Source organism: Trichophyton benhamiae, assembly GCF_000151125.1.
Source record: "Trichophyton benhamiae CBS 112371 chromosome Unknown Abenha-G-c-322p01.r1, whole genome shotgun sequence".
Taxonomy (NCBI): Eukaryota; Fungi; Ascomycota; class Eurotiomycetes; order Onygenales; family Arthrodermataceae; genus Trichophyton; species Trichophyton benhamiae.
The window spans coordinates 110,214-136,957 of record NW_003315110.1 but is presented as its reverse complement, the minus strand read 5'-3'; the positions used below and the strand labels follow the sequence as shown (position 1 = coordinate 136,957).

The 26,744-nt window shown below is 50.8% G+C and overlaps 10 protein-coding genes across 10 annotated transcripts; 3 read left to right on the top strand and 7 right to left on the bottom strand.

The window, feature by feature from the left end:
- Positions 1-2,605: 2,605 nt before the first annotated feature.
- ARB_05863 (uncharacterized protein) lies at positions 2,606-6,958 on the bottom strand (the record flags this gene model as incomplete). The annotated part of the gene is made up of 5 exons (XM_003015506.1): positions 2,606-3,283; positions 3,342-4,580; positions 4,642-5,985; positions 6,059-6,782; positions 6,840-6,958. The coding sequence occupies 5 exons, from the start codon at positions 6,956-6,958 to the stop codon at positions 2,606-2,608; spliced, it is 4,104 nt and encodes a 1,367-aa protein (XP_003015552.1).
- Positions 6,959-7,191: 233 nt separating this feature from the next.
- On the bottom strand, positions 7,192-7,767 carry ARB_05862 (uncharacterized protein; the record flags this gene model as incomplete). The annotated part of the gene is made up of 1 exon (XM_003015505.1): positions 7,192-7,767. The coding sequence occupies one exon, from the start codon at positions 7,765-7,767 to the stop codon at positions 7,192-7,194; it is 576 nt and encodes a 191-aa protein (XP_003015551.1).
- A 68-nt stretch (positions 7,768-7,835) lies between these two features.
- Positions 7,836-8,938, top strand: ARB_05861 (uncharacterized protein; the record flags this gene model as incomplete). Its single annotated transcript, XM_003015504.1, has 3 exons — positions 7,836-8,017; positions 8,116-8,157; positions 8,278-8,938. 3 exons carry the CDS (start codon positions 7,836-7,838, stop codon positions 8,936-8,938), a joined length of 885 nt encoding a protein of 294 aa, XP_003015550.1.
- Positions 8,939-9,880: 942 nt separating this feature from the next.
- On the bottom strand, positions 9,881-10,069 carry ARB_05860 (uncharacterized protein; the record flags this gene model as incomplete). Its single annotated transcript, XM_003015503.1, has 1 exon — positions 9,881-10,069. One exon carries the CDS (start codon positions 10,067-10,069, stop codon positions 9,881-9,883), a length of 189 nt encoding a protein of 62 aa, XP_003015549.1.
- Positions 10,070-10,144: 75 nt separating this feature from the next.
- Positions 10,145-12,352, top strand: ARB_05859 (FAD dependent oxidoreductase, putative; the record flags this gene model as incomplete). Its single annotated transcript, XM_003015502.1, has 5 exons — positions 10,145-10,244; positions 10,315-10,552; positions 10,608-11,074; positions 11,138-12,193; positions 12,255-12,352. 5 exons carry the CDS (start codon positions 10,145-10,147, stop codon positions 12,350-12,352), a joined length of 1,959 nt encoding a protein of 652 aa, XP_003015548.1.
- Positions 12,353-12,540: 188 nt separating this feature from the next.
- ARB_05858 (uncharacterized protein) lies at positions 12,541-13,548 on the bottom strand (the record flags this gene model as incomplete). Its single annotated transcript, XM_003015501.1, has 1 exon — positions 12,541-13,548. The coding sequence occupies one exon, from the start codon at positions 13,546-13,548 to the stop codon at positions 12,541-12,543; it is 1,008 nt and encodes a 335-aa protein (XP_003015547.1).
- A 425-nt stretch (positions 13,549-13,973) lies between these two features.
- Positions 13,974-14,463, bottom strand: ARB_05857 (uncharacterized protein; the record flags this gene model as incomplete). The annotated part of the gene is made up of 2 exons (XM_003015500.1): positions 13,974-14,207; positions 14,305-14,463. 2 exons carry the CDS (start codon positions 14,461-14,463, stop codon positions 13,974-13,976), a joined length of 393 nt encoding a protein of 130 aa, XP_003015546.1.
- A 505-nt stretch (positions 14,464-14,968) lies between these two features.
- Positions 14,969-16,779, top strand: ARB_05856 (uncharacterized protein; the record flags this gene model as incomplete). Its single annotated transcript, XM_003015499.1, has 4 exons — positions 14,969-15,056; positions 15,221-15,318; positions 15,398-16,046; positions 16,139-16,779. The coding sequence occupies 4 exons, from the start codon at positions 14,969-14,971 to the stop codon at positions 16,777-16,779; spliced, it is 1,476 nt and encodes a 491-aa protein (XP_003015545.1).
- Positions 16,780-18,157: 1,378 nt separating this feature from the next.
- On the bottom strand, positions 18,158-19,923 carry ARB_05855 (uncharacterized protein; the record flags this gene model as incomplete). Its single annotated transcript, XM_003015498.1, has 2 exons — positions 18,158-18,961; positions 19,018-19,923. The coding sequence occupies 2 exons, from the start codon at positions 19,921-19,923 to the stop codon at positions 18,158-18,160; spliced, it is 1,710 nt and encodes a 569-aa protein (XP_003015544.1).
- Positions 19,924-21,016: 1,093 nt separating this feature from the next.
- ARB_05854 (polyketide synthase, putative) lies at positions 21,017-26,392 on the bottom strand (the record flags this gene model as incomplete). Its single annotated transcript, XM_003015497.1, has 2 exons — positions 21,017-26,266; positions 26,312-26,392. 2 exons carry the CDS (start codon positions 26,390-26,392, stop codon positions 21,017-21,019), a joined length of 5,331 nt encoding a protein of 1,776 aa, XP_003015543.1.
- Between the last annotated feature and the right edge of the window lie 352 nt (positions 26,393-26,744).

The window sequence follows — 26,744 nt, the reverse complement described above, 5'->3', positions numbered from 1 at the left end:
GCTGGCAACGACGCTACCGTCACGGGCGATACGCCTTGGGGGGGGGGAGATTTGATATGCAAGTCAGGGCCGACCAGCTAAGACGAGCCACAACGTGGGAGAAAAAAAAGTGAGAGACCCAAGCGTCGTCTTATGCCCCTCGACAGGTCCTGATAATGGATGTCTTGTATCCTGCCATATCCTCTGTAGCCCGATAACATGTCTGGTTATGATGTCTTGGTCCCGGGATCTCTCTGTATTATTGACGGCGTAAAGGTAAAAATCCCTCCGTCAAAAGTATATTCGCCGTTCCTGCGTTTCACCATGGGATAGGGGAGCAGAACAGAGGCAACGCAGGCAGGCAGGCAGTCGAAGGATCGCCCTGTTCGGACTTCCCTGCTAGGGCTTTCGCTGGCCTGCCCTATCTGGGCGTAGTGCTGCGAGGCCAGGCAACGGACAGGGTTCCGCCTCGTGTCCAGCGCTATTTTTACCCTAATTATCACCACGGAGATGCTCTCCTCGCTCTCATCCGTGGCGTCTCGCAAAAGGCTCTTGGAAAAGCCTCCATGGCCTTGGGGGTCTCTCTTCTCGCCCAATGCGAAGATATCATTCGCTGCTCGTAGCCGTCGCTATTATGTTGCTCGACGTGGCGTTTGTCACTCGCAGACGCCTTCGTTTTGGGCGCCTCTGGTCGAAATTTTTGATGCATTCCAAAGCACTCATTTGTCGATTTTCTTTGCTTCTTCTCTTTTCTTTTCCACTGCAATTTCTTGCGGCTCTTGCGCCATTTGCTCATAGTTACCCCTCTGCCCCTCGTTGGCTTGCTGGCAAGTCGAGGACGTTCAGGCATGTGTTGATGTTGTTGGTCACCACTACTCTGTCACTCACTACTGACTGGACGGACATCCCTTGCACACCCAAATCACAGCAGAGGAAGCGTCTGCTACGTTGGCCAGCCGTCGTAACTGACAGTCCATACTCGGTATATAGCCTCGCAGATCTCTCTTAGTTGGGCGTTTCCGCCGAATGTTTGCTGTCAAACAAGGAGATCCCCAACTCCACCAGGCACATGTATTGTTGTGCAAGATCGCATCGTATATTCTCCCCAACACTGGTGTGTGCACAGAAAGTAACCCCTGGATCTCCCAATCAGATCGGATAACATGGGAACACCTCGTGTGCCGCGGGAGAGTGCCGAAGTTAACGAGCCAGAACATAATGCTTGATCTGACCCAGTAGGTTAACAGCGTATGCAGTATCAAGCATTTATTGCCGGTTACCCCTGGAAAGATGCAGAGATTTTTAAGCATGAAGCCCTCTCTGTATATATATATATATATATATATGATACGCCAATCCCTCTGTTGGCGAATTAATCGGAGATTAATCACAGTATATTAATTTCTGACATCTGCTCCAAATCTCTGGGATTGTCGTCAAAATTTACATGGAACAGACCAATATCGGACGCTGCGTATCAGTGTTACAGCAATCTGGTTAATACAAGCTGACTCGTCAAGGTAACGGAGTAGCCGTACTCGCCTTGATACCCACGTTATTCGCTGGTTTCTGGTGGTGTATACTTAAATATCACTGGCAAGGCTGCCCATTAGCCAGGTTCTCTATCACCAAGGGAGTGCACGAGGCTGGTAGCACCGTCAATTTATTACTTTATGGAGACACGTCTGTCCAGTATGCATGTTTATGCAAGGTGAGCGTCATGCCTAACCTCCGCGGTCCGGCCAGAGTCTGGGGCCATCGACATGCGTCTGTACCGAGCTTATCCATGGCCCGTCGTACTAAAAGACGATATCACGAAAGGTATAATATGAATGATATCATGCATGACGAATCTTGGTCGTGGTAGGTCGAAGTGAGTCGAGAGATAAGTGTCTGCGGCCAGCTGGGTCTTGGATGACTGCTGGTCATCTACAACCCCCACCGTCACTCGCTAGACAGACTTCCGGTAGATATACACCTATATAAGATTAGGTATCGAGGCGTTAGTCCGCTTTATGGCGCTCAAATAGAGAACGGTGATGATAGGTAGATAGTCATGAAGATGTTGACATTGATATTGACGTTGACGTTGATGTCGTTGATTTAAACTGCGTCCAACGTCATTACTCCAACTTCACCGCCAAAAATCAACCAGTTACGCACCCAAAGTCAAGAGTGTATACTCCGTATATGATGACACAATGCATTGGCTGACAAAATATATCAATTACAGCATAAACAATAGTACATGGTTAGTTGAGCATAATAGAGACAAGACATCGAGATAATCAAAAAGACATTAAGACAGGAACCGAAGCAAGGTGAAGCAGAAGAAAGGAAGGCGACGATGCCACGCCAAATACAATATCCATCCATGCCCACCACCCAGGTGCTAAGATAAGTAAATGTACGTACGTTCGAGAGCGAGGAAAAGAAACGAAGCAAAGTGCCTTGCTTGGTTGTCTTTCCCGTCTCGATCAAAAGGAAGGGCGCCGGCGCCAGGGGGCCTGCCTTGGTGAAATGGTTAACTCCCCGGATATGCATGTAGTGAAGAGATAGTCAAGAGAAATGGAGAAAATTAGATGGAATCATTAACAAGGCCAGTCAGGTGGGCTCGATGTAGATACTACTTTGAAGATTCAGCATCAACGCCGCCCATTTCCTGGTCCTCGTCCGCCGGTTCTTCGCCTTTTACTTTGGGGGCGGCAGTGTCTTTCTCACGACTAGCAGATGAAGCAGCCTTGTCGTCAGATTTAGGCTCAGCTGCGGTGTCAGAAGTGGCGACGGCTGGTGCTGTGTCCTCTGCAACGGCACCAACCCAAGTCCTGAACTGCTGGTTTGACTTGTCGACTTCATCCTTGCTCAGTCCACGGGCCCAGGCAGGGTTGTTCACAAACTTCCCTCTGAACCGATCTCTGCGCTTTTCTTTCAAGCTGGCGTATTCCCTCATGTTCTCTGGGACTTTGATTTCCTTGTTGGTTTCATGGCGATACCACCAGTCCTGGGTACCTGGCTCGTACAAAATGTTATAGCTGTTAGCGCAGATGCGTATGACTAGGCCGTCGTGATGGACAAGTGGCTTGTAGAAGTTGTTATATTCTTCATCCGAGTCCATCTTGGGAGGCAAGTTGCGTTTCAAGAAAGGCATGCGCATGTCCGAGAAGAGAACTCCCTCAGTGGGATCGCGCATCGTGTAGGCAGAAACGTAGTAGGACCATCGAGCTTCATGACCCAGGCCGTCACTTTCCAGTGTGCTCTGATCTGGGGTCAAAAGCTGGACCAAGACATGTTTCGAAGCAGGGACCTGAAGACCAACACGTTAGTACTAATTCACAGTCGAAAGTTGAACTATGGATCCTTACAAATGTGACACGATAGATATCTCCTTCCTTGATTAATCTTTCCACCTGTTTGCGATATTGGAGCTCTTGGTTATGAGTTGTCTCCTCTTTCTCTCGCTCTTTGTAGAACAGATTGATAACATCCGAGCTTCTGTCCTTGACATCACCATTGAACACACCGGCAGCGTACTTTGCAATACCACCCATGATTCTATCAAGCTGATAGAGTTGCCATCCGTTCTTCATGTAGAAGCGGCGCAGGGTTTCCTCGAGATGCGTTAGCTCCAAATTACCCGTAATCGCCTCTTCACACATGCGGATGATCTGGTGGTACAAGTTTGCTTTGGGGTCGGTGTCATAAAGCAGATCAGCGGGCGTTTTGTCAATCATTCCCAGCTCCAAGGCGGCCTTGGGTGCCATGGAACGACGAACGGCCTCATGGGCTTCCTTTTCATACTGCTTCACATTCAACAGCCGACGATAAAGAATTTCAAAGGTATATAGGAAACAGTAGATGGTAAGATTGCAGTAGAAATGGTGGACTTTCTTCTTGTAGGGCTCGTTGAGCGGGTATTCCCGTTTGTGATGGAAGTTTCCGCGAGTAGGATGGTCCATCCATCGAAGCTCGGCGATATCAAAGTTATCACCTGAACGAGGCGCGGGTGTGGAATCGTTCATCGACAGAGGAGTTGATGCTCGACTTGCGGCTGTAGAACCAGCTCTGAGGTCAAGTTCGGGCCGGTTAGACCGATCTGGGCATCTGTTGAGAACCTCGCGCAGAAGCTCGAATTTCTTCCCGCTTGTGATGCGCTTTGGTCGTATGGGAGCTTCGTCCGGTGAGCTATCATCGTCGGCATCCTCACTTGCCGATGAACTGTCATACACCTCTGATAGGTAGTTCTTGAAAGCCTCCCGGTCAATTCCGAAAAAGACGGGAATGAAGTCCTTGATAAAAGCCATAACGCGCTGCGGATCAGCACCAAAGCCAGCAGAGCTGTGGTCGAGATAACAGAGCAGCAGATGGGTGGCATCAAGGACCACCTCGGAATCCTCGAAGGCGAAGTCCATCTGGTAATTGGAGACATGGACTCCAGTCCTACGACGATTCCGGCCTTCTTCAAACTTCGTCTGAATCTCATGCTGGATATGTTTGCTCAAGAACACCTTCTTGTCGTTGCCCTTCATGATGATAGCCTGGTGATCTAAACTTCGCCAGAAACCCTTCTGCATCTGTTCTCGCCACACCTTATCCCATTCACGCTATATTTAGTCAGTACCAAGCTTTTATACAAGTTTAATAGGAAGGAAGGAGTAACCGTACCTGTGTTGCTTTCCATTCTTCGCATTTCTGCTTCAGCCGGGCAAGCACGATCGGCAGCACGAGGCAAGGCCGGTTAAACATCTCTTCGATGACTCGCTGGCCGGGTTCGCGGTCGTATATCTTCTTGATGACTCGTCGGTAGATGGTTTCACTCTGTCCTCCAAGGCCGGGTGGCAGCTTGAACGACGACCTATCACTATCACTCATAAGTGAAATCTGCTGCACTAGAGGCTCCAGAAGCTGAATAGTGCGGATGCAGGCTTCGATATGGTGGTCATAGTCGTGGCGGTCTTCTTCAATACGGTGCAGAGCATCCTCATACTGGTTCTTGCGATGGGCAACGAAGCCGGAATCCTCAGAGGCCCATGTTGGGTGAGAGGCCCAGTCATCGTTCAATACGCTCCTACATAGCTCATCACGGCCACTGCAAGCCTTTTGACGCTCACGCTTAGGTAGAAGACGATAACTTGGTCCCAGGGCACGGCAGTGAGAGAGATTGACAGATCCGGAGTCGGGTTTGGCCTTGGGTTCGATAAGCTCGTCCTTCGGTTCGATATGCATGAATCTCTTGAACCAGGACATAATTTCCTGGTTTGCGCCGATGAAACCTGCGGCACGATTGACGAGGACATTGCGGTCAATCAGGTCCGCAGAGTACAGGTTGCAGAGCTTGAGGAATTCTCCGAATGTTTGCTTGTTGCCTATGAATTTCTTCACCCGGTCGAAGAAGGCATATTCTTCGTGGGAGGGAGTGAGAGAGAAACTTGGAGGTATCGGCTCAGGCAATGCAGGGACCAGAGTTGGTGAGATGGTAGGTTGATGAGCATCCGTGGCAGATGGCTTATGGCTCAGTTTTGTTCTCTTGTTCATGCCAATCTGCTGGGGGCCATTCTTGTTCATCTGGGCACCATTCATGTCGCCAACTGCTGGCTGCATGCCGGGCATTCCTCCGCTGACGGCCTGGGCACCTGGAGCACCACGTCGTTTTTTGTTCTCCTTGGTTGAGTCTTTGACGTTAAACTGTCCTAGCGGTGGCATCTTCACATCACTTCTCGCCATCTGGGGTTGTGGCAGGCCTGCAGAACCATAGCCGGGTTCTCCGCGTACATTGCTGATTATGGGAACTTCTTCCTGCGACTGGCGGGTTGAAGGTGTAGCTTGAGCTTTCGCTTGTGCGGCGGACTCTGGTAGGAATTGTTTAAAGTCTTCTAGGAGATCAGGAGCGGCACCGAAAAGGTGAGTGACCTGGGTATAAACGTCTTGGATGGGCTTGGATTCGCGTTGATATGTTTGTAAAATTTCAAGGAATTGTTTGTATATCTCGGGGGAGTCGGAGAAGCGATTCTAGGGAAAACAAAATATTAGTTCAATTAACTGTAATATGAATGGCACCTAACTTTGCAGGAATCTTAAATACCTTGATTTTATTAACGTAACTAATGGCATGGTTAAACTCAACAGGCCCACGCTTCGAAGCATCAACCTGACCAGGCATAACACCCGACGGGCCCATACCGGCGGCCATAGAGCCCATAGGCTGTGATGGGCCGGGTGTATGAGAACCCGGCGGGAGCTGCATCATTGGCTGCCGACTTGCACCGGAGGCGACCGATACAGCATTCTGCAACTGCGAAACTCCGCGTTGTTCCTGCTGATGAACCATTGAGGCGGCCTCGCTGGAAGCTTGTTGCTCATGCTGAGCCTGGTAATCGTACTGTGTGTCCTGAGATGGGTTGTGCCTAGACTGCTGTTGCTGCCCGTACATTCCAGCGGCCATATGCTGCGACTTAGGCGAGTATGAGCCAGGCGCACCTGATGGATGGCCTGGCTGTGCCTGTTGCTGAGCATGGCCATGCTGCCATGCGCTGCGAGGCTGGTCGTAGTATTCAGGGCGTGAAGCCGGAGCGGATTGTACTGCAGGGCCGGCGCCTTCGGGGGCGCCTAACGAGGGTCTAGAACCGGACTGCATAGAGATGGTATTTGTGCCCGAGGGAGTGGTCACGCGGATCGCATCAGGGTTATCGTCTGTTCCACATTCTATACGGTACCCGGGGGGTAGGAAGGTGTTGAATCCTTGAATCAGAGCAGGATGGCCGTTAAAGAGGGTCGAAACACGCTGAATGACGCCGGGTGTATCGATACTAATAGACTGTCAGCTTTTGTGGTGTATATTCCAATGTAGTCCACATGTAACGCACGCTTGGCTTTTGAAATCCTTCATAATGTCAAGGAACCGGTTATAGACTTCTGGCTGCTCGACGAAGCGGACCTTGACCTGGTCGAGATAGCTGAGCGCATCCTGTTTATTAGGCGCCATTAGCAGGGATTCAACTTGTATGGAAAAAAAAAAAAATCGACTTCGATGTGTGCATAGGTAGGGGAATTGAGTATATAACGGAAAGAAAAATCGTAAAAAAAAAGAAGTAGGAAACAGTGCATATATGGTACGTGAGGAGTAGGATAAGTGAAATCAGCTCCGACCATGCAGTCATTCTCAGCACGGTGAATGAAATTCACGGGACATTCCATTTTCCAGTATTTCCCATCAGTTTAGACGGCTGACGAGGGTAACACATCGTTTTCATTGTGTGTGCTCCATTCACACAGGCAGAGCTTGCTTCTTTTGTATGAAAAAAAAAATGGGGTGGAAAGTAAGGGCAAACTTACGTTTAATATGGGTTGCTGGCCCTGTGCTAGAGCAGCCACACTGCCCGGAACCTGAGAAGGGCCGGAGTTGAAAGCGAGGACTGGCTGGGAGGGCTGGAGATACTGGCGTGGTGGCCCCTCGCTGTGTTGCATGGAGCTACCAAACAGGCTGGAAGGTGGGTTTGAAGCCTGAATAGAAGGCTGTGGCGCGTTAGTGGCCGTAGCCAGATTCGAGAGCAGGCCATTGGGTCCGTGGATCGAGCTTGGTACCTTTGAAGCAACTGGCTGATGAATGGGGATGGATCCCGTATGACTTTGAACCGGGTGTGGCTGTTGTTGTTGTTGCTGTTGTTGCTGCTGCTGCTGTGCCTGGGCCTGTTGTTGTTGATGTTGCTGTTCACGGTGATACCTATCAGCCATCTCACGCTCTCGCTCACGCATCTCGTTCTCTCGTTCCATCTCTCGCTCGAGCTCAAGCATTTCTATCTCTCGTTGGCGAGGTCTGCGGTCCCGTTCACGTTCACGCTCGCGGTCGTGACTTATTGACGATGGAGGCGAAGTGTGCTGGATGGTCTGGCCGATACCGGGCAATGCGTGACCCCGTCCTAGCGGCTGCTGCTGGTGCGGACCATAGCGAGAAGCCTGCTGTTGCTGTTGCTGTTGCTGCTGCTGCTGCTGCTGCTGCTGCTGATGTGACTGGGGCGCTGGAGGAGGAACAGAGGCGCCTTGCGTGAGATCTGCGAGCGTGGGGAGCGAATGGCTTGACTGGCTTGCGGAGTGATATGGGCCTGCAGAGGACATCGTTAGTCGTATAGAGCAAAAAGATAGAGTGGAAAGCAAACAGCAGTCGTACCTTGCGGCGGAGGGAGGGTACGCGACGGCTGTTTCGACGCCTGGTCATCCAACGGAGTGTTTTGCCTTTTTTCCCCGAATGCGCAAAGCGCCGTCAGCTTGACATGTCATATTAAGGGCACATGTGCCAACTGCTAGCAAGGCCAACAGCAACGATCAACCAAGGAAAAAGCGAGAGACAGAGAGAGAGAGAGGATATACCCAAAAGCACCGACTGGGCGCGCGGACTGCTGGCCCATCTGGTCTACATGGTGAGGCTGCGGGCCAGCACCCGGATGCCACCCATCTTTACCCGACGGATTCATACGGTGCAACACGCCGAGCAGCCGGACCTCAGCCAACAACGAGTGTCAACGAGACGGGGCAGAGGGCACAACGGGAGCAGGATAGCAGTTATCGTCCTGGTACGCCGTCGACTGGAAACGCAGCTCGACCAGCAACGGGCCGGAAGAGTTTGAACTGGGCCAGCTCAAAACGAGTGGAGGGAGGGTCGCTTTCAGGGGCGAGCTGCGGCGCTGGACATGGGACAAGGCCGCCAGAGTCGAGCGCCGGCAAGGCAGCAGGCTGGTCAGGCAATCGGCGGGCTATCGATCTCTGCGACTGCGAGCTTTGGGGGGCGGCAGGGCGACGGCGGTTTGCTGCTGGCTGTTGTTTTTCGGTGAGGCTTGGAGGAAAAAGCTGGAGTAAGCGTAAAATGGTGTTTGCTTCTCGCTGGATCTTTCTTTTGCAACGGAAAAACTCCAAAAAAAAAAAAAAAAGAAAAAAGACCCTAAGCTGGACGAGAAGGGAAAGGCGGTGAGTTAGGTAAGCAGGCGACAAGAAGCGCCCGGGCGGCTTTTTTTCTGCCGGCGAGGCTAGGCCTGAAAAGGACTAGTGGAAGTTTGTAGTCACGTGAAGGGGTATCGACGTCATCTCGCGTGACTTGCTGACAAAGGGATGACTAATCAGGTACAAAGTCAGGGAGGAGGGAAGCAGCAAAACAGAAGGAAGTAGACAGTAATAATAACAGAGGGAGAACAAGAGACGAGTAGACGGTAGACTCGGTAGGGACAAGATAGATAGATAGACAGACAGACAGACAGACAGATAGATGGAGAATGGCAAGAATATAGATGCCTGACGGTTAAATATTATAATGCAGGTTGATGCCGTCGCGGGTTATTTCATCTGTGCTACCGGCGTCCAGCAGCTCAGCGGCCAGTCGCGTCCCGTGTTATTGCCCTTACTCTCCTGCTGAGCTATCCGGCGCCTCTGCTTCGTCTGCCTCCATCGTCGCCGTCGTCGCCGTCGCGTGTTTGGGGGATCAGGTTACATCCACGTGACCCGCGATCTCCCGCCCAATGGACCCAAAGAAATCACATGCATCCCGAAGCTCCCTCCTTTCGTCCCAGCGCAGCGCGGCTTCATTTCACATGCGAGAGAGAGAGAGGCAGCTAACCAACGACGCCCTCCCTCCCCGCCTGTCCACTCGCACGATAGGCCCCCAGCCCGCCTTGTCTGCCTGCGTCTCCCGCCCGCTCCATTACTCCATTATTATTATTATTTTCCTGCCGTCGTGGATCTCTTTGAATTCTGCTGGCAAAGACTCTGGGGAAGCAACGCCAAGACGATGCCAAGCCGATCCGGGGTAGCTGCGGGCCGTCGTTGTTCCGGTGTTATGCTTACATGTGCGGCCCGCTGATTGGCCAGGATAGAGTTCGGCCGGCTGAACCTCGGCTGGAGCTTCGGCGTTGCTCCTCCATCATCGTTCGACTTTCCTTGATATCTCGACTTCGTTCTTCTTCTTCTTCTTCCTCTTCTTCTTCTCTTCTTCTCCTTTTCTACCTCCTCGCTCACCACCTCCTTCTACCGCGCAGCCTTCTTCCTCTTCCATTGCACTATACACTCCTGACCCTTTTTGTTTTCTTTCTTGTTTCCTGTAATCCGTCATGGCTCCCAGGGTTATTGTTGTCGGCGGTGGATGTAAGTTGTCCCTCAACCAGGTACGGTGACGGGCCGCGACAGGATGAAACTGACTGACCTGACTTGCTTCACAGTGTCTGGCCTCAGTGCTGCCCACACAGTCTACCTCAACGGAGGAAACGTCTTGCTGTTGGATAAACAGAGTGAGTTTTGAGTCTGGCTTTACTTTTGCGCAGCTCGTGGTGGTGGACTCTGGCTGAATTAGTTTTATAGACTTCTTTGGAGGAAACTCGACCAAGGCCACCTCTGGTATTAACGGAGCCCTTACCCGCACCCAGGTCGATCTCGGTATCCAGGACAGCGTCAAGCAGTTCTACGAGGACACGCTCAAGTCTGCCAGAGACAAGGCCCGCCCTGAACTCATCAAGGTCCTCACATACAAGTCGGCCGCCGCCGTCGAGTGGCTGCAGGATGTCTTCAACCTCGATCTGACCCTCGTGTCTCGACTTGGGTGAGTCTCTTATGCTATAGAAACTGGTGAAAATGCAAGGATTACTGACGGGTAGCAGTGGACACTCGTTCCCCCGAACACATCGTGGCCATGATGCCAAGTTCCCCGGCATGGCTATCACCTACGCCCTGATGCAGCGCCTGGAGGAGCTTACCGAGAAGGAGCCTGAGCGCATGAAGGTGCTCAAGAAGGCCAGAGTGGTTGCTGTCAACAAGGAAGGTAACCAGGTCACCGGTGTTACATACGAGTACAACGGCCAGACTCACACTGAGGAGGGTGTTGTCGTCCTGGCTACTGGTGGTTACGCTGCCGATTTCACCGAGACCTCCCTCTTGAAGAAATGGCGACCAGACACCCTTGGCCTGTCCAGTACCAACGGTGTCCACGCCACCGGTGACGGCCAGAAGATGCTCATGGCCATTGGTGCTAATGGCATTGACATGGACAAGGTCCAGGTCCACCCTACCGGTCTCATCGACCCCAAGGACCCAGGCTCCAAGTGGAAGTTCCTTGCTGCTGAGGGTAAGCCAACATTTATGATACAGAGAAAAGTTGTGAACTAGATGCTAACTTGTTCCATTCTAGCACTCCGTGGCGAGGGTGGTATCCTGTTGAACTCGGACGGCGAGAGATTCGCTGACGAGCTCGGCCACCGTGACTACGTCTCCGGCCAGATGTGGAAGGAGAAGGAGAAGAAGAAGTGGCCCATCCGCCTTGTGCTCAACAGCAAGGCCTCCAACATCCTCGACTTCCACACCCGCCACTACTCCGGGCGTGGACTGATGAAGAAGATGACCGGAGCCGAGCTCGCCAAAGAAATCGGCTGCGGCGAAGCTGCCCTCCGCAAGACCTTCGACGAGTACAATGCTATCGGCGAGGGCAAGAAGCCCGATCCATGGGGCAAGAAGTTCTTCCACAACCTGCCCATGACGGTCGATGATACCTTTTACGTTGCGCTGATGGAGCCTGTGCTGCACTTCACCATGGGCGGTATCGAGATCAACGACAAGGCCCAGGTTCTCAACAGCGAGAAGAAGCCCTTCGACGGCCTGTTCGCCTGCGGTGAGCTTGCCGGTGGTGTCCACGGCGCCAACCGCCTCGGCGGATCCTCTCTGCTCGGCTGTGTCGTCTACGGCCGTGTTGCCGGCGACTCTGCCAGCCAGTACCTGTTCCAGCAGCTGCTCAAGAACCCTGCTGCGTCGTCTGCTGCCGGCGGTGCACAACAGCGCCTGAACCAGATATCCCTGCACATCGACCCCAACCAGCCCGGCAAGGTATCTGTCGAATGGAGTGCCCCGTCAGGTAAGCCCTGCACCACCCAATCCCTCGCAGCCCCAAGCGCAACAACAGCCTCAGCTTCGACCTCGGCGTCTCCCACGTCGTCGTCGTCTGCTCCGGCGGCCTCTTCGGGGGCTGGCGCTGGTGCCACCTCTGCCGGTCCTGAGCCCGTCGCCGCTGATGTAGCAAGCTTCAAGGTGCCCGAGAAGGAGTTCACGATGGAGGAAGTAGCGAAACACAATAAGAAGGACGACCTCTGGATCGTGGTCAAGGGTGTGGTGATGGATGTGACGAACTGGTTGGACGAGCACCCTGGTGGTGCGCAGGCCCTGTTCAGCCATATGGGCCGAGATGCCACTGAGGGTAAGTCTTAATCTTCACTCTACTCAGTTATGTATTAATACAAACTAACGGTGTTTCCTAGAATTCGAGATGCTTCACGACGACGAGGTTATCCCCAAGTACGCTGCCGGTGTCGTCATTGGCCGTGTCAAGGGCCAGACACCCAGCCTGGAATACTAAGCCTTGCACACACAGTTGTTGTATATACGCATCTACGTCTTTTTCCGCGTCTTGTCTCTCCTGTTTGTCTCTTATATCCCGCATCAGAGATGTACTTTTACGACCAATCTATCGAGAAATTTATTTCATCTATATGCCCATACATATATCTATCGTACATGTTCACGTCAAAGTCATGCAAGCTCGAGTTATATGCTCTTCTTCTCCTTTAAATGCGCCAACACCATCCTCAGGCGTGCCACAGCCGGCCCGTCGCCAACTGCAGCCCCTTGTTCCCCCCTTTCAAGCTTCTCCTGCACCTCCTGCCTCGCCTCTTCCACAGCAGGCTTGAGAGAACCCCATACCACATCTTGGTACTCCCGGTCCAGGTCCAGCCACTCCGCTACACCGGGCAAGTCACGCAGATGCTCTACCCGAGACTGCGGTGAAATACCACGTAAGGAAGAGAGAACAAAGTCGATGTCCGGTATTAGCGATGTAGAGGATATATCATGTTGTTGCTCTCCGTGCTGGTTTGTCGTAAGAAAGCTCATGTCTGGCTCTGGTTCTGGCTGTAGGTCGTCTGGGCCCGTATCCGGTAGAGACGACGGGTCGAAGGTGGCAGACGACAGCAAATCCGAAACAGCCTGGCCGTCTCTCCGCTCTTGTTCGGTGACTGCAGAGGGAGTAGCATTGGTAGAAGCAGATTTCCAAGCAGAATCGAACTGCTCGTCTCCCATATGTACTTCCCTGCCTTTCCCCTTGGAGCTAGCAGTAGATGTAGATATATAGCCGGTACCATCATCATCAACAGGCAAGCTTCCCTGCTGAAACTCCCTCTCCTGGTCTATCAAGCTCGACTGTATCCCCTGAGAAGGCAGTGACCGAAGAGCCGAGCCTGGCTGCGTAGATGATGAGCCATGGTATATCCCGCCCTCTACAGCTGCTCCTGGTCTGGCTGCCGAAGAAGAAGAAGAAGAAGCACCACCACCGGCCTTTTCAGAGCTAGAAACGCCCGCCAGCGAAGAAGACACGTCCCTTGCAAAGGCGTAGAAGCCCGCTGGCGTCGAAGCAGAGGGTGTAATGGCTGATTTCAGCAGCCCTGCAGCGGAGGACTGTATCCTGTCTGCCATTGACGTAGAGCCAGAAGAGGGCTTGTCTGGGCTCTGCGGCTGCTTCTGCTGCTTCTCATGCTTGTCTTCCGTCTTCTCGTCCATGCCGGCTAACTATCTCGTCTGGGGTCCGTCGAGTCTAAGTAGATCGAGGGCTGGCTGTGAGTTTATATAGCGGCTTGTACCAGGTATGATGCAACTCCTTGCCTAGGCGGCCAGAGACTTGCATGTGAAGGGGGAGAGTTGGGCATTGACAGCTCTTTGCTTCTTCTCTGAACCAGCCAGACTGTGGGGGAGAGATCGATGTGCTACCTGCTTGTCTGTATGTCTATCCTGCTGGCTACTACCATCATCTGAGCGAGCCTGAGGGTTGACTGTCTGTCTATCTTGTCTGTCTTGTCTGTCTGCCTTGTGGCGTAGCTTGACTGACCATCGCGAGTGACTTCATCTTCACCATTCACTAACTATCTATCATCCTTCACTCTCTTCTGCCTCTGGCTGTCTACTACTAATACATCCCACCAGCTCTGTCAAGCAGTCACAGGTAAGTCTCTTGCTTCTCTGCTTCCATGCTCTCGAGCTCTCTGCTGGCCTCCTCCGAGCTCTGCTGTGGCTCCTGGTGGCCTTCTCCCCTCTTGACAGCTGCTCTCTTCCTTCACTGCTCTCTGTCTCTCTTTTCTCACTGCTATCTGACTACTTAAACCAGCTGCGCAGTTGACTGACTCCTGGCTTCTTCTCTGCTTCTCCAGCTTAGCTCTCTCTCTCTATCTATCTATCTACCGCCGTCTCTCTTCCTCTGCCAAAAAGCACCACCACCTTACGCAGGCAGCTTTCTTTCCTGCAAGAACAGCACAATAAAACATCTGTCCAACAACCATCCAGCCAGCGCCTCTTCGGTCCCTTCTTGTCGCCTCTCTCTCGGTAGGCAACTCCTGCAGCCTTCTTCTTCTTCTTCTTCTTCTTCTTCGTCTTCGTCTCTGCTGTGTCTCTTTTACTGCGCTGCCCACCAAAGAGGTGCATCCCTCTCAAAAAAGGCAGAGGAAAAGGCAGAGAAGACAGATGAAGGCCAGCTTAAGGACCCTGCATCTTCTCTTCTTCTTCTTCTTCTTCTCCTGCTATTCTATCCTACTCTACTCTATCTTCCTCTGCTCTATTAACTGTGTCTGTCTGTCTGTTCGCACTAACTGAGCGACCCCCCCCCCCCCTCTTAGGTGAGCTAACTAAACTAAACTTAACCCTCTCTTAACTACTTTTTTTTTTATCTCCCTGGCTGGCCTTATCGCCCCCAAACCAAACCAAACAACCACCAAAACCACCACCACCACCTCCTCCTCCTCCTCCGACATCGACGTCGACCAGCCAGCCGCCCACCACCCACGCCCGCCATCGACCGACTCTCGAACCCCAGCTCAGGTAGACGGACAGCAGGAGACACCGCACGACGGCCGCCTGTCTCGAGATCCAACGAGTCTCTGCTCTTACGGCTTGGTTTTGCTTCGCTCGGAACGGCGTGAGACAGTGAACAATGGTAGACGGCGATCCAGGTTCACCCACCTGGAAGTTCACACAGTCTGTCCTCCCTGACTCCCGCTCGATTCGTGCTCAGGATCTCGGTTGCTGACCTCCAGGACAGGTGCTTCGGCGACAAGGGCGATGTAGAAGACATAACAGAAGGTATTTTTTATTTTATTTTATTTCTTATTTTACTTTTTCGCCCCGACTTGAACTTGTTGACAGCTGGAACAAACCGACTGACGCCGCCTCCTCTCTTAACTAGCTGATATCATTTCCACCGTCGAGTTCGACCACACCGGCAACTATCTCGCTACCGGAGACAAAGGTGGCCGAGTCGTCCTGTTCGAGAGAAACGAGACGGTTAGCAGCTCTCCTTTCCTTTCCTTGCCAAAGTCAAGAGTTCACGTTCGACTGACGCCCCCCGGGGGGGAATCAATAGAAAAAAACATGCGAGTACAAGTTCCATACGGAGTTCCAATCCCACGAGCCCGAGTTCGACTATCTCAAATCCCTAGAGATCGAGGAGAAGATCAACAAGATAAAATGGTGTAGACGGCAGAACGCATCGCATTATCTCCTATCTACAAACGACAAGACCATAAAGCTATGGAAGGTCTTCGACAAGTCGCTCAAGGTAGTGGCAGAGAACAACCTGTCCCGCGACCTCACCCCGGCCGGCGTCGTCAGCGGCGGTGGCATCGCCCGCCCTCCTCGCGTCTCCTTCAAGGACTCCTCTGCCCTCAAGCTCCCTCGAATGACGCACCATGAGACAGTCGTCGCAGCCGTGCCCAGGCGGATATATGCAAACGCCCATGCATACCATATCAACAGCATATCGGTCAACAGCGATGGAGAGACCTTCATCAGCAGCGACGACTTGCGCATCAATCTCTGGAACCTTAACATCCAGGACCAGAGCTTTAACATCGTCGACATCAAGCCTGCTAACATGGAGGAATTGACCGAGGTCATCACCGCCGCAGAGTTCCACCCCACCAGCTGTAACTGGTTCATGTACGCAAGCTCCAAGGGTACCATCAAGCTTGCCGACATGCGGCAGCGAGCTCTATGTGATGAACATCAAAAACGTACGCTCCCCCCGCACACACACTATCTATCACTCTCTATCTTTTCCTCTCTATCTTTTCCTCCAAGTCTACAATATACTAACGGCTTCTAGAATTCGAACAAGAAGAAGACATCACCTCCCGCTCATTCTTCTCCGAAATCATCTCCTCCATCTCCGATGTTCGCTTCTCCCATGACGGTCGATACATCCTCTCCCGTGACTACCTTACTGTCAAAATCTGGGATGTCAACATGGAGCGTCAGCCCGTAAAAACCATCCCCATCCACGAACATCTCCGCCCACGCCTCTGCGACACCTACGAAAACGACAGCATCTTCGATAAGTTCGAAGTCGTCTTCTCTGGCGACGCCCAAAACGTCATGACGGGAAGCTATAACAATAATTTTATGATTTACCCGACCGACCCCACCAAGGAAACAGAGGTCGTACTACAGGCGGATAAGACGGCGTTCAAGGCTAAGAAGGTCGGCGTCCCGACGCCAATCAACTCTACGGCTTCCACTAACGCTGGGAAGAAGAACGGATCCAGATCCGGTAGCCCGTCCGGCGCGGGGGGACGGATGAGGAAGGAAACGGATGCTGACCAGATTGATTTCAACAAGAAGATCTTGCATATGAGCTGGCATCCATTTGAAGACAGCATCGCCATTGCTGCCACTAATAATGTAAGCTCTACTTCATCATCGTCATCATCATCATCATCAACCTGCACCATTTTGCTAACCCGATAACTCTTAGCTTTTCGTGTTCTCCGCTCTATGAGAAGCATAGCTGCAGTCTCGATATATCCTAAGCTTCTATTACCCCATCTACTCTGGCCCTATCGACATCACTCACCCTTCAACATGTTAACCTCTTCCGTCTTCCATCCTCATCCTTCATCTCCCCGCCACACATCCCCCTTCGAAATCCTGTCTCTTTGTCTTTTTTTTCATTTACCATCACTATCTTTCCATTCCATGGACCCTGGCAACAGGTAATATGACAATCATGCCTCCATTTTCAACCACATCCCAGAAAGAACCATCCATACATATCCGCCATGACCCAATAAAGGAATGAATAGTGACTCCCTCTATGCTCGAGGGAAAGTACCTGCCCCATAAAATAACTGAGTTCTGAATATCTACTACTACTACTACACCAACAACAGATCATTCTCCACCTTTTTTTCAACATTTTATCTCTTCCCATATCCTCCCTCCAAACTGCAGACTCCCAGTTTTCTTATTCATTCGTTCCCCTTACTTACTTTACCTGCTTCCTCTCGCTTTCATAGAAGTGGAGACAAGACCGCTTAGCATGGACGATAAACACTCCATACCACCCACACACTCAAATACCCAATATACACACCCCCATCTACCCGCCCCCCTGTTGCTCTAGACGCCAAGCATTGACTTAAAGTGAAAATGGAATGGACTCGACGGAATGGAGAAGGGATACAACTGGCTGGCTGGCTGGCTGGCTAGCTAGCTAGCTAGCTAGTTAGGCATGGATATGGATATGGACATGGCCGGGGCTAGGGATACGGTTATGGAATTGTGCGAGAGATGGCTTCGGTTCTGGGCCTGGGTGCAAAAGACATGGGCATCATCGAATCAAAAACACAAAAGTAAACTAGAAAGATTCTCTCTAGTCTAGAATTAGGATGTTATCGAACGAAAAAAAAAATATGTTCTTGTTACTTCTGCTGCTATTAAGCTGGCTATATACTCCGTAGTCAACTGGGTTTCTTGACATGTTCGTGAGGTTTGGCATCTGGTCCTGGCCCCAAGTGTCAGTTAAGGTTGCGGCCTGTCCCGTCAACGGACTTGGTCCCCTCATCCCTGTGGTTAATTATTTAGAACTGGACGAGATGGTAATGTCGTACCTCTTAAGACATCAACGACATGTAACTGTACAATAAAACCTGGACCTAGGTGTGGCCATATCCACGCTGCTATGAACATCACACGTACACACGTACACATTATCATTAGCTGTATTCCGTAGATATAAGTTTTAATATACAGTCCGTGGAACCGAACGAACATCTCACATAACTAGGAAACCTAGTCAGTCATTAAATAGGTTAAGTGTAAAACCTCATGAATCTTCTCAACGTCCCTACTCCGCAAATCGACTTCTTCTTCTTAACGCGGGCCCGTACAAGTACAGGGCATACACCCCAAACACACAAGCAGCCGTCAACGCCCCGATCAAACTTGTTCCCTTTGCTATTCCGAGATTCCGATACAGCGGGCCAGACCATAAAATCGACGCAAATGCTAATGTCGACCGGGCAAAGTCGTTCATGGCAAAAAGGCTGGCGCCGTACTTCGGGTATGCGACTGCCATGTACCCGAACATACATTGCAGTAGGGTAATTACACCAGCCATGATGAAGAAGAACCCCAACGTTGGCACGATCCAGTGGATGTCCTTCTTTGATGTCCAGGCGAACAAGAACATGCCTGTGGGCACGAGCAACGAGCCAAGAAGGGCCGGTATAAGTCTGCGTTCTGGTGGAGGGAAGGTGCCGCTTAAAATGGGCTTGGAGATTGCAAAGTGGGTAACAATGAAGTAGAACGGCATGATAGTTAAAGCCGCAACAATGGCAGTGAGGAATACAAGTCCCATGTGTGGTAGGCTCATGTGGTATATGTCGAGGTAGACGAGTGGGAAGACCTCAAAGAAGGAGTAGAAGATGGCGTAGACCAGTGCGGTGTAGACGGTGGTGAAGAGGATGGCGGGATCCAAGGCATTGATTTTCCAGGGAATAACTAGGGCGGCGTTCACTATGGCACTAATAGATGACTTGGACTTGTCGAGATCGGAGGGAGCCTTGAAGGCATTGTTACCCGTAACTTTTCTGAGCCTTTTTGCACGACGATGGAGAATTGTCTCGGAAGAGGTTTCGGGGAGGAAGAACTGGATTATAGTTAATTTTGAGTCTTACATTAGAAAAGTGTAAGGGTACAACGAACCAGAAGTATTAGACATGGTACTGTGCCCCAGAGAACTTCCCACATGGACCACCGCCAACCTTTGACCACAGAGCTAAACCCGCCGATAGTAGGGGCCACTGCAGGTGCAGAGGTAGCGAATGTGCCCCAGATCCAAAGGCCATAAGGCAGGTTGATGAGACTGGTCACATCCGCCAACGACGCAGCTCCAGTGGCTAGACACGGCGAGCCAAAGAATCCCTGGAGGAACCGTAGAACAAGAAAGCCAGGCGCATTATTAACCACACCAGTGATCACAGTTAAAACCATGAAAATCACCAAAGTGACTATGTATGGAGGATTGCGTCCGAGAGCTGTGATTTCTGACATCGGGCTGAAAAGCAACGGTCCAATTCCATAGCCCAGAAGGACCAGTGCAAGACCAAGAGAGCCCACGGACTGAGGGACGCCATATATTGTCATGAACTCTTGCTGCACGATAGAAAAGATCGAGGAGGACATGTAGATGACAAAGGTATAGAAGTTGATCTGGAAATATACCAGGAATTTCAACCATGATGGCCAGTTATGGGGGTTTCCAGGATCGGTATCGGAATACCATCCGACCAATATTGTACCATCGGGCGTTACCTCGGGACTGATCCATTGGAATTCGTTGTCCTGTGCGCTTTTCTCTATATCTACCGACCGATCTCCGCTGTCTGCTCCTGGCGAGGACGGGTCTGGTGATGGTAGGCTCTCGTTTTGTTGCTCATCACTGCCTTCGGTACGACGTGACCCTGACTGTTGCGCTGCTCGTTCCACAGCAGACAAATATTTCGGCGGTAGCTGAAACCTGGCCTGCTCCTCTGGGTACTGAAATAATCGGTTGTTGGTTAGCCACCGGATGCAGCTACCAAACGCCGTGCTGGGAAGAAAAGCGGCCATGGGGCGTCAGGAGTCCTGCTCCAAGAGAAGAAGCTGATGTTGTTTGTTGCTGGATAAGAAACGACGAGAAGGGATGAACGGATCAAGCAATAATGAAGCAGCTTTATTTTTCGTGTAAATGACGAACCGGAGCAGGCGGCCCGATTACAAGCTGGTACCTCTGTTAATCATAGGCTTTTCTTTTTGTGGCATCCCATCGGCATTATTATTAGAAAGCTGTCTCTGGTCCTTGGGTCGGGCTCAACTCAAATCCCGGGGAAACCACAGTTCACCGGCAGGGAGCAGCAACGGCTTCCCCACTGGAAGACTCAAATATTGGTCTGCAGCCATTGGGCGTTAAGGTTTCTGCATAAATAAATCGGCGTCGATCACATTATTGAATCTGGTGGGCGTTAACCTGCCAACGCTCTGGAGGCGCACGCTATGCAGCCTTATCAAGATGGCCCTTTTTTGCGTCATAACTAGTTCTCCTTTTGCTTTTGAAGATCATCATCGTTACCGCTACAATGGTAATGAGCAGCCACGGTCCTGTGGGTATAATATGGGGGAGTCCTCCGTATTGGCCGGACCTATTTAGATGGTGGAAAGCTACCCCGTAGAAGTTTTCGCGTTGTGGACGGACTTGGGGCGAGGTTGAAATAAGGGAGGCGGACGCCAAGCCAGCCGCAGCGGGTCCCTTGGGCATATCAGATGACGGATATCAGATGTGGATCGACAGCGGGCTGCAAATCTTGAGAGCAGATCTGATAGTGTGTCACCGCATATTCTGCACGGTGCAGTTATGCACTGAACGCTGGCCCTGCTATTGGAGAGGTCATTGGGGTTTATTTAGGGATACTTTGACGAGGTAGATAGCTGGATGGGTGACCAAAAAGCTGGTAACTAACTAGTAATTCGTTCATTCATTCTGGAGACATATCTAATTGCGAGCATCACGGACTTAGCCACACCATCCTCCATTTATCCACCATGTAGTATCTGCTTTATTTCACTGGTGGAAAAACAAAACCCAAAAAGAAGGGGGAAAAAAGAAGGAAATACCAGGAATTAAAAAGGAAAAACAACAGAAATGTTGAGAAAAGCGTATCTTCCCTTACTTAGCCAACTTCTCGGAAAACCAGACAACTAAATGCTTGACTGTTGGGTAACTCCAGACTAATGTAGGTGGGATGTTTATCTTGAAAGTTCGTTGAAGCAGCCGCCTAAGGGCAGTGTTCATCACCGAGTCTAGTCCAAGATCCGATAATGCTATTCTTGAGTCAACGTCCGTGGATGGGAGATGGAGGACGCTGGCGACGCATTCACGGATCTGCTCGTCAAGGTATGCTTTGAGTTCTGGCCCTGAGGATGGAAGCTTCTTACAGGCACCACTCGAAGAACCACTGTCAGTGGCACTGGGTGAGTCAGTAATAGATCGTGCACGACGGATCGCAATGTCGTTGAGTAAGGGCGTCGGCAGCGGTTCTCCTTCCTCGAAGGAGCGACTGCGAAGTACAACTCCATGATCGGTATTGAACTGTAAAAGGTACAGCCAAGCCTGAAAGGCGTCGTGTCTGGTCACATCAGTGATGCCTTTGCTCTCAAGCTCTGCAGCTACAAAGTCACTGTCACTGCCCATCCCCATTCCACGCCATGCCGTCCACTGGAATGAAACGGCATTCTCACCCAGGTTACGGCGGTGTGTAGCTAAGGTGTCGAGAAAGGTGTTGGCGCTGCCGTATGCACCTTGCCCGGGGAACCCAAATAATTGACCACATGATGAGAAGAGAACGAAGAAGTCGAGTGAATCAGGAGGGAACGCCTCATGCAGCGCTAATGATCCAGCAACTTTGGGTGAGAGGACGCGAGCAAACGCATCTTGCGTGGCGTCTTGAATTAGTTCATTCTCTAACACACCTGCAGCATGGACAACCCCCAATACTGGTGGGAGATTCAACTGGTCCAATTTCTCTAGCAAACGCTCTGCCGCTTGTGAGGTTGAGAGATCCAAAGCTAAAATGTGAACACAAACGCCTTGCTGCTCAAGATCCCGAATCTTGGATATAACTTGCTGTAGCTCCTTACTGGCCCGATCCCAGATTCTCCGTGGTGGGAGGCCTCGTCGGGAAATAAGAACGAGCCGTCGAGCGCCGTGGCTGACCAGGAATTCAGCCACGGCGAGGCCTAGAACACCCAAGCCACCAGCAATCAAATATGTTCCCTCGGGCCGGGGAAGAGCCTTGGAAACTTCCTGCTTCCGACAGTCTCGGGATAGAGCACGGAGTCTAGCTGTTCGCGGAATACCGTCCATGATACGAATTACATCGGCCCCCTGGATATACTTCATGGCAGTGAGAGGCACTGTATGCTGTTCTCCATCAATAAGCCCTCCAAAGTTGTCGGGGTGTTCGCTGGCAATGACTCTACTAAGTCCCAATAGTGGAGAGTGTGCGAGCGCCGTAGGAGTCTCTGCTTCCATCATGTTCGTGGTAAGCACAAATAATTTGGTAGCCAAAGAGTTCTGAGCAACATATTTAATAATCTCCAGTAGCTGCCAGGTGAACTTTTCAGCTGCTGAAGGCACCTCTTGCAGTGACTGGACTTCTTCCGGGATATAGGCTATGGCAGTCCCTTTCTGATTTCCAATGGATGGCAGCACTTCACGCAAAGCCTCTATAGTTGTAAGCTGATCCAACTGTATATTGGCCGGTAGCGTTCTAGCGTATGTCTCTCGCATGGTATTGCTCATAGCAACCATGATAATCCTCTGAATTGGAATGGGGTCTTCTGCAGGATACGCTGGAGGCCAAGCAACACGATGCACCAAGCTGGACATGCTCCCGCTTGCACCAGGTGTGCCCTCAATTTCTGAAAATCGCATGGAAGTAAATTTGGCAAGCAATTGAGAGTCTTCACTTAGTATATAAACGTGGGAAGAGTAGTCGATTCTGGTGTCCTTCTTGACGTATATCCAGCCCATCTTAGGCGGGTCCTGGGCAGTCCAAATGTCTACCTGCTGGATCTGAGCTGGCATACGTAGTCGAGGGTCAGAGAAGAATATCGTAGACCCAATCGAAGTAGCTGCATCTAGTAATGGGGCCCAGGATGACTGGTCCCAATCTGGATTCACGGTATTGGGAGAGACGTCTACCCTCGCTATCATTTCATCTGCATTGCCATAATGCTCCATGACCTTCCAGGGGAATCCCATAGCTGAAACGCCAACCTTGGCTAGATAGTCAATTGTGAAGTCATCGTCGAGTCGAGTCCCGATACGAGTCTTGATTCCAGACAGATCAATGACTTCTACGTTGGCTTCGGAGCGGGCTGCACAACGGGACTCGGTGTGTGTTACCCAGGAGCTTTCTTCAACGCTTTCGTTCTGTATTAACCGAGACATGAGCTTCACTTCACCGCCTTGTATAACTATCTGGACAGCTCGAGATCCACTCGTTGAAACAGGGACCCTGAGTATGGTATTCTGTAGTGACGAGTTTCCGGTCGCTTTTAAAAATGTATTGAGTAGACAGGCAGCCGGAACAATTTCTGTACCAAACACTGGATGGCTCCCTGGGAAAGGTTTTGTGGTGCTATCAAGCGTAGTGGAATGCACAACTAGATCTGTACCGGCTATGGTGGTGCGGCGACCCAACAGAGTATGCGTGTCAACATCATGAATATCTGCTACCATACCCATAGTACTATGGATGGGTTGTTTTTGCGCTATTGGGCGATGGACCCATGGACTCAGAGGTATGTCTTGCATCCATGTACCTTTCATCTGACTATTCCAGTTGATTTCTACTCCGCTGCAGTGAAGTTGGCCTATTGCATGGAGTATACTTTTTTCAGCTGGCTGGTCTCGACGAAGAGTTTGTATCATTGAGTAGTCCTCAATCCCAGCTTCCATCAATGTCTCACTGATAGAGTGTGAAACAAGTGGATGGCTAGATATTTCTAGGAATCTTCGGTAACCGTCGTCAACGGCAGCAAGGACTGCAGAAGTAAGCCGCACTGGGTTAGTCATATTGTTGACCCAATACGTAGAGTCCCGAAGATTTTTGCCCCGTGGGTTCAATAACGAAGTAGAGAATAGCCTGACATGTGGATGAGCAGGATTTAGCACACCCTGTAGTGTAGCTGCAAGAGGCTCTCTCAGTTGGTCCAACATTGGGCTATGGAATGCGATGTCTGTCTTCACAGTATATGTTTTCACTCCTTGTTTTTGGTATTTCTCGGTGAGAGCAGCCACGGAATCATTTGTCCCTGCAATTACACAGGAAGTTGGAGAAGAATCGATGGCCGCTACTACGTCGCTGGCTTCCCTAAGTTCTTCGCATACCTCTTGATAAGGCTTGGAGATCAGGGACATTGACCCTTGGCCCATGACTTGCCTGTACAAGGTGGCTCGGCGAGTCACAATAAGAGTGCCCTCTTCGGGTGAAAGGGCACCTGCAACCACAGAGGCAGCTATCTCTCCTACGGAGTGACCAATAACTGCCTGGGGATAGATACCACGGCTCTTTAACAAGGCGCTTATTCCGATTTGTACAATATATGTCAAAATCTGCACGCGATCGGAGGAGTTGAAATCCCCGCACTGAAGCCAATTAATAGGGGAAAGGTTGATTTCTTCCTCAACAATCTTGTCAAGGCCTTGAATTGCATCATAGAAAACCCTGTTGTTTATCAACTCCTTTCCCATGTCGGCCCATTGTGCTCCGTGGCCAGAGAAAACCCATACAACATCCTTCGCCAAATCAGACGGGAGAACACGGCTTCGGGTAATCCATTGATTGTTTGCTCCTTTGCATATGCAATCCAAAGCAGCTATGGCGCCTTCAACATCATGTATCACTGCCGATGTTCTGAACTCATAATGGCTGCGGCGTGCCGCAAGGGTTTTGCAAAACATAGCCAAATCAAATTGAGCCTTGTCTTGTTGCCCGATCCAAGATTTGAGCGATTGAGCTAGAGCTGCTAAGCGTTGTTCATGTGGAGCAGAAAGTAGAAGCAGGTGCCCATCGGACGAGTCCCTTGTCTCATTATGGAGGATGGGAGAAAATTCCTGGAACTCTTCAATAACAGCATGAGACACTGTTCCACCATAGCCATAAGAGCACACTGCAGCGCGGCGTGGCCCTGTGTCATCTGGCCAGTCCGTTAACTCCTGAACCACTTTTAGGCCGGAGTCATTCCATTTTATTTTCGTGTTCGGCGTTTTTAGGTTTGCTTGAGGCGGCATCAGTCCCTTTTGAACTATCAAAATAGCCTTAATGAGGCCCATAACCCCAGCGCCTGCTTCTAAATGTCCGATATTTGGTTTGATAGAGCCAATATAACAGGGATTGTCTATAGAATGCCTTTTCCCGTAAACTTCTGCAAGGGCGTTGATTTCTGTTGGATCCCCAAGTGCTGTGGATGTGGCATGGGCCTCGACGTAATGTACGGTGTCAGGGTCAACATTTGCGGCCTGCAAGGCATTTCTAGCAACAAGTTGCTGTGCCTTGGAATCTGGGGCCATGATTCCATTTGTTCTCCCATTGTGGCCGACTGCAGTACCCTTGATAACTGCAAGGATATGGTCTCCATCAAGTCGAGCCTGGGAGAGATTTTTAAGAATGACAGCCCCCGCACCTTCTGCACGGCCATAGCCGTTCGCATCTTCGTCAAATGAGCAGCACTGTCCGTCTGGAGAGACAGCCCCAGCCTTGTTCAAAACCCGAGTAAGTCCAGGCCCACAAAGAGCATTCACGCCCCCAACAATGGCAATTCGTGATTCTCCTGTCGCAATAGCGGCTGCACCGTGATGCACAGCAACAAGGGAAGAGGCACAAGCAGCATCAACGGCAACGCTTGCACCAGTCAGATTTAAATGATAAGATATCCGGTTTGGAACTCCGCAATATGCAGTTCCGATTCCCATCCAAGCATCAATGTTGGGTAGGTCTTCCAATACCAATCTTGAATAGTCATTCGAGTTGACACCCCAGTAAACAGCTGTGTCACTGCCGCTAAGTGACTTTGAAGGAATACCGGCGTGTTCTAAAGCCTCCCAAGCCACTTCAAGGGAAATTCGCTGCTGTGGATCCATTTGTTCAACTTCCTTGGGCGAGACCCCGAAGAATTGATAGTCAAAGTCTTCTATATTATCAACAAAATACCCTCGGCTTGTTGTTTGATCAAGGATCTTTTTGTTGCGGGGGTCTCTTTTATGATACGGCTCCCAGCGATGGACGGGAATGTCTCCACAAGCAACCATTTGTTCCAGAAGTGCCTGCCATAGGCTTTCAGGGTCTTGTATGCCGCCAGGAACGCGGCATGCCATACCAATAACGGCTACATCTTTGTATTGATCCTGGGGCTAGTTAATATGTTTGTCTTAATATCAATTGTTAGGCTGACATACCTCAGTGCTGTACGTTGTCACAGGAGAATCAGTACAGGCATCTGACCTTGAGCATGGAGTATTTGTAATGACAGAAGACATTTGAGATATCTCATATAAACCTAGAGCCAATAAGCCAATCCACACCTAGAAATTGTATCCGTCAGGGTGTTTGTGTGTTCACCCAAGGGTAAATTTATAACCGCAGAATATATTTCAACCTAGATTAAATTTTCCATTCTTGTGACGTCTCCATTCAGTAAAAAGTTGTTGTGAGAGAGAAATGCAGATCCCTCCAGGCGTCTTCTTCCCCACTGGGAGCAACATCCCACCGGCTCCTCTGAGTCCTTGTATCTTGCATTTTCGTGACCACACCGCTTGGGGGAAACAAGTATTAGTGGCTTATTTAAAGAAAATGTGGTCCTAGATGAATGGCTTGGATGAAGGCTTGGCT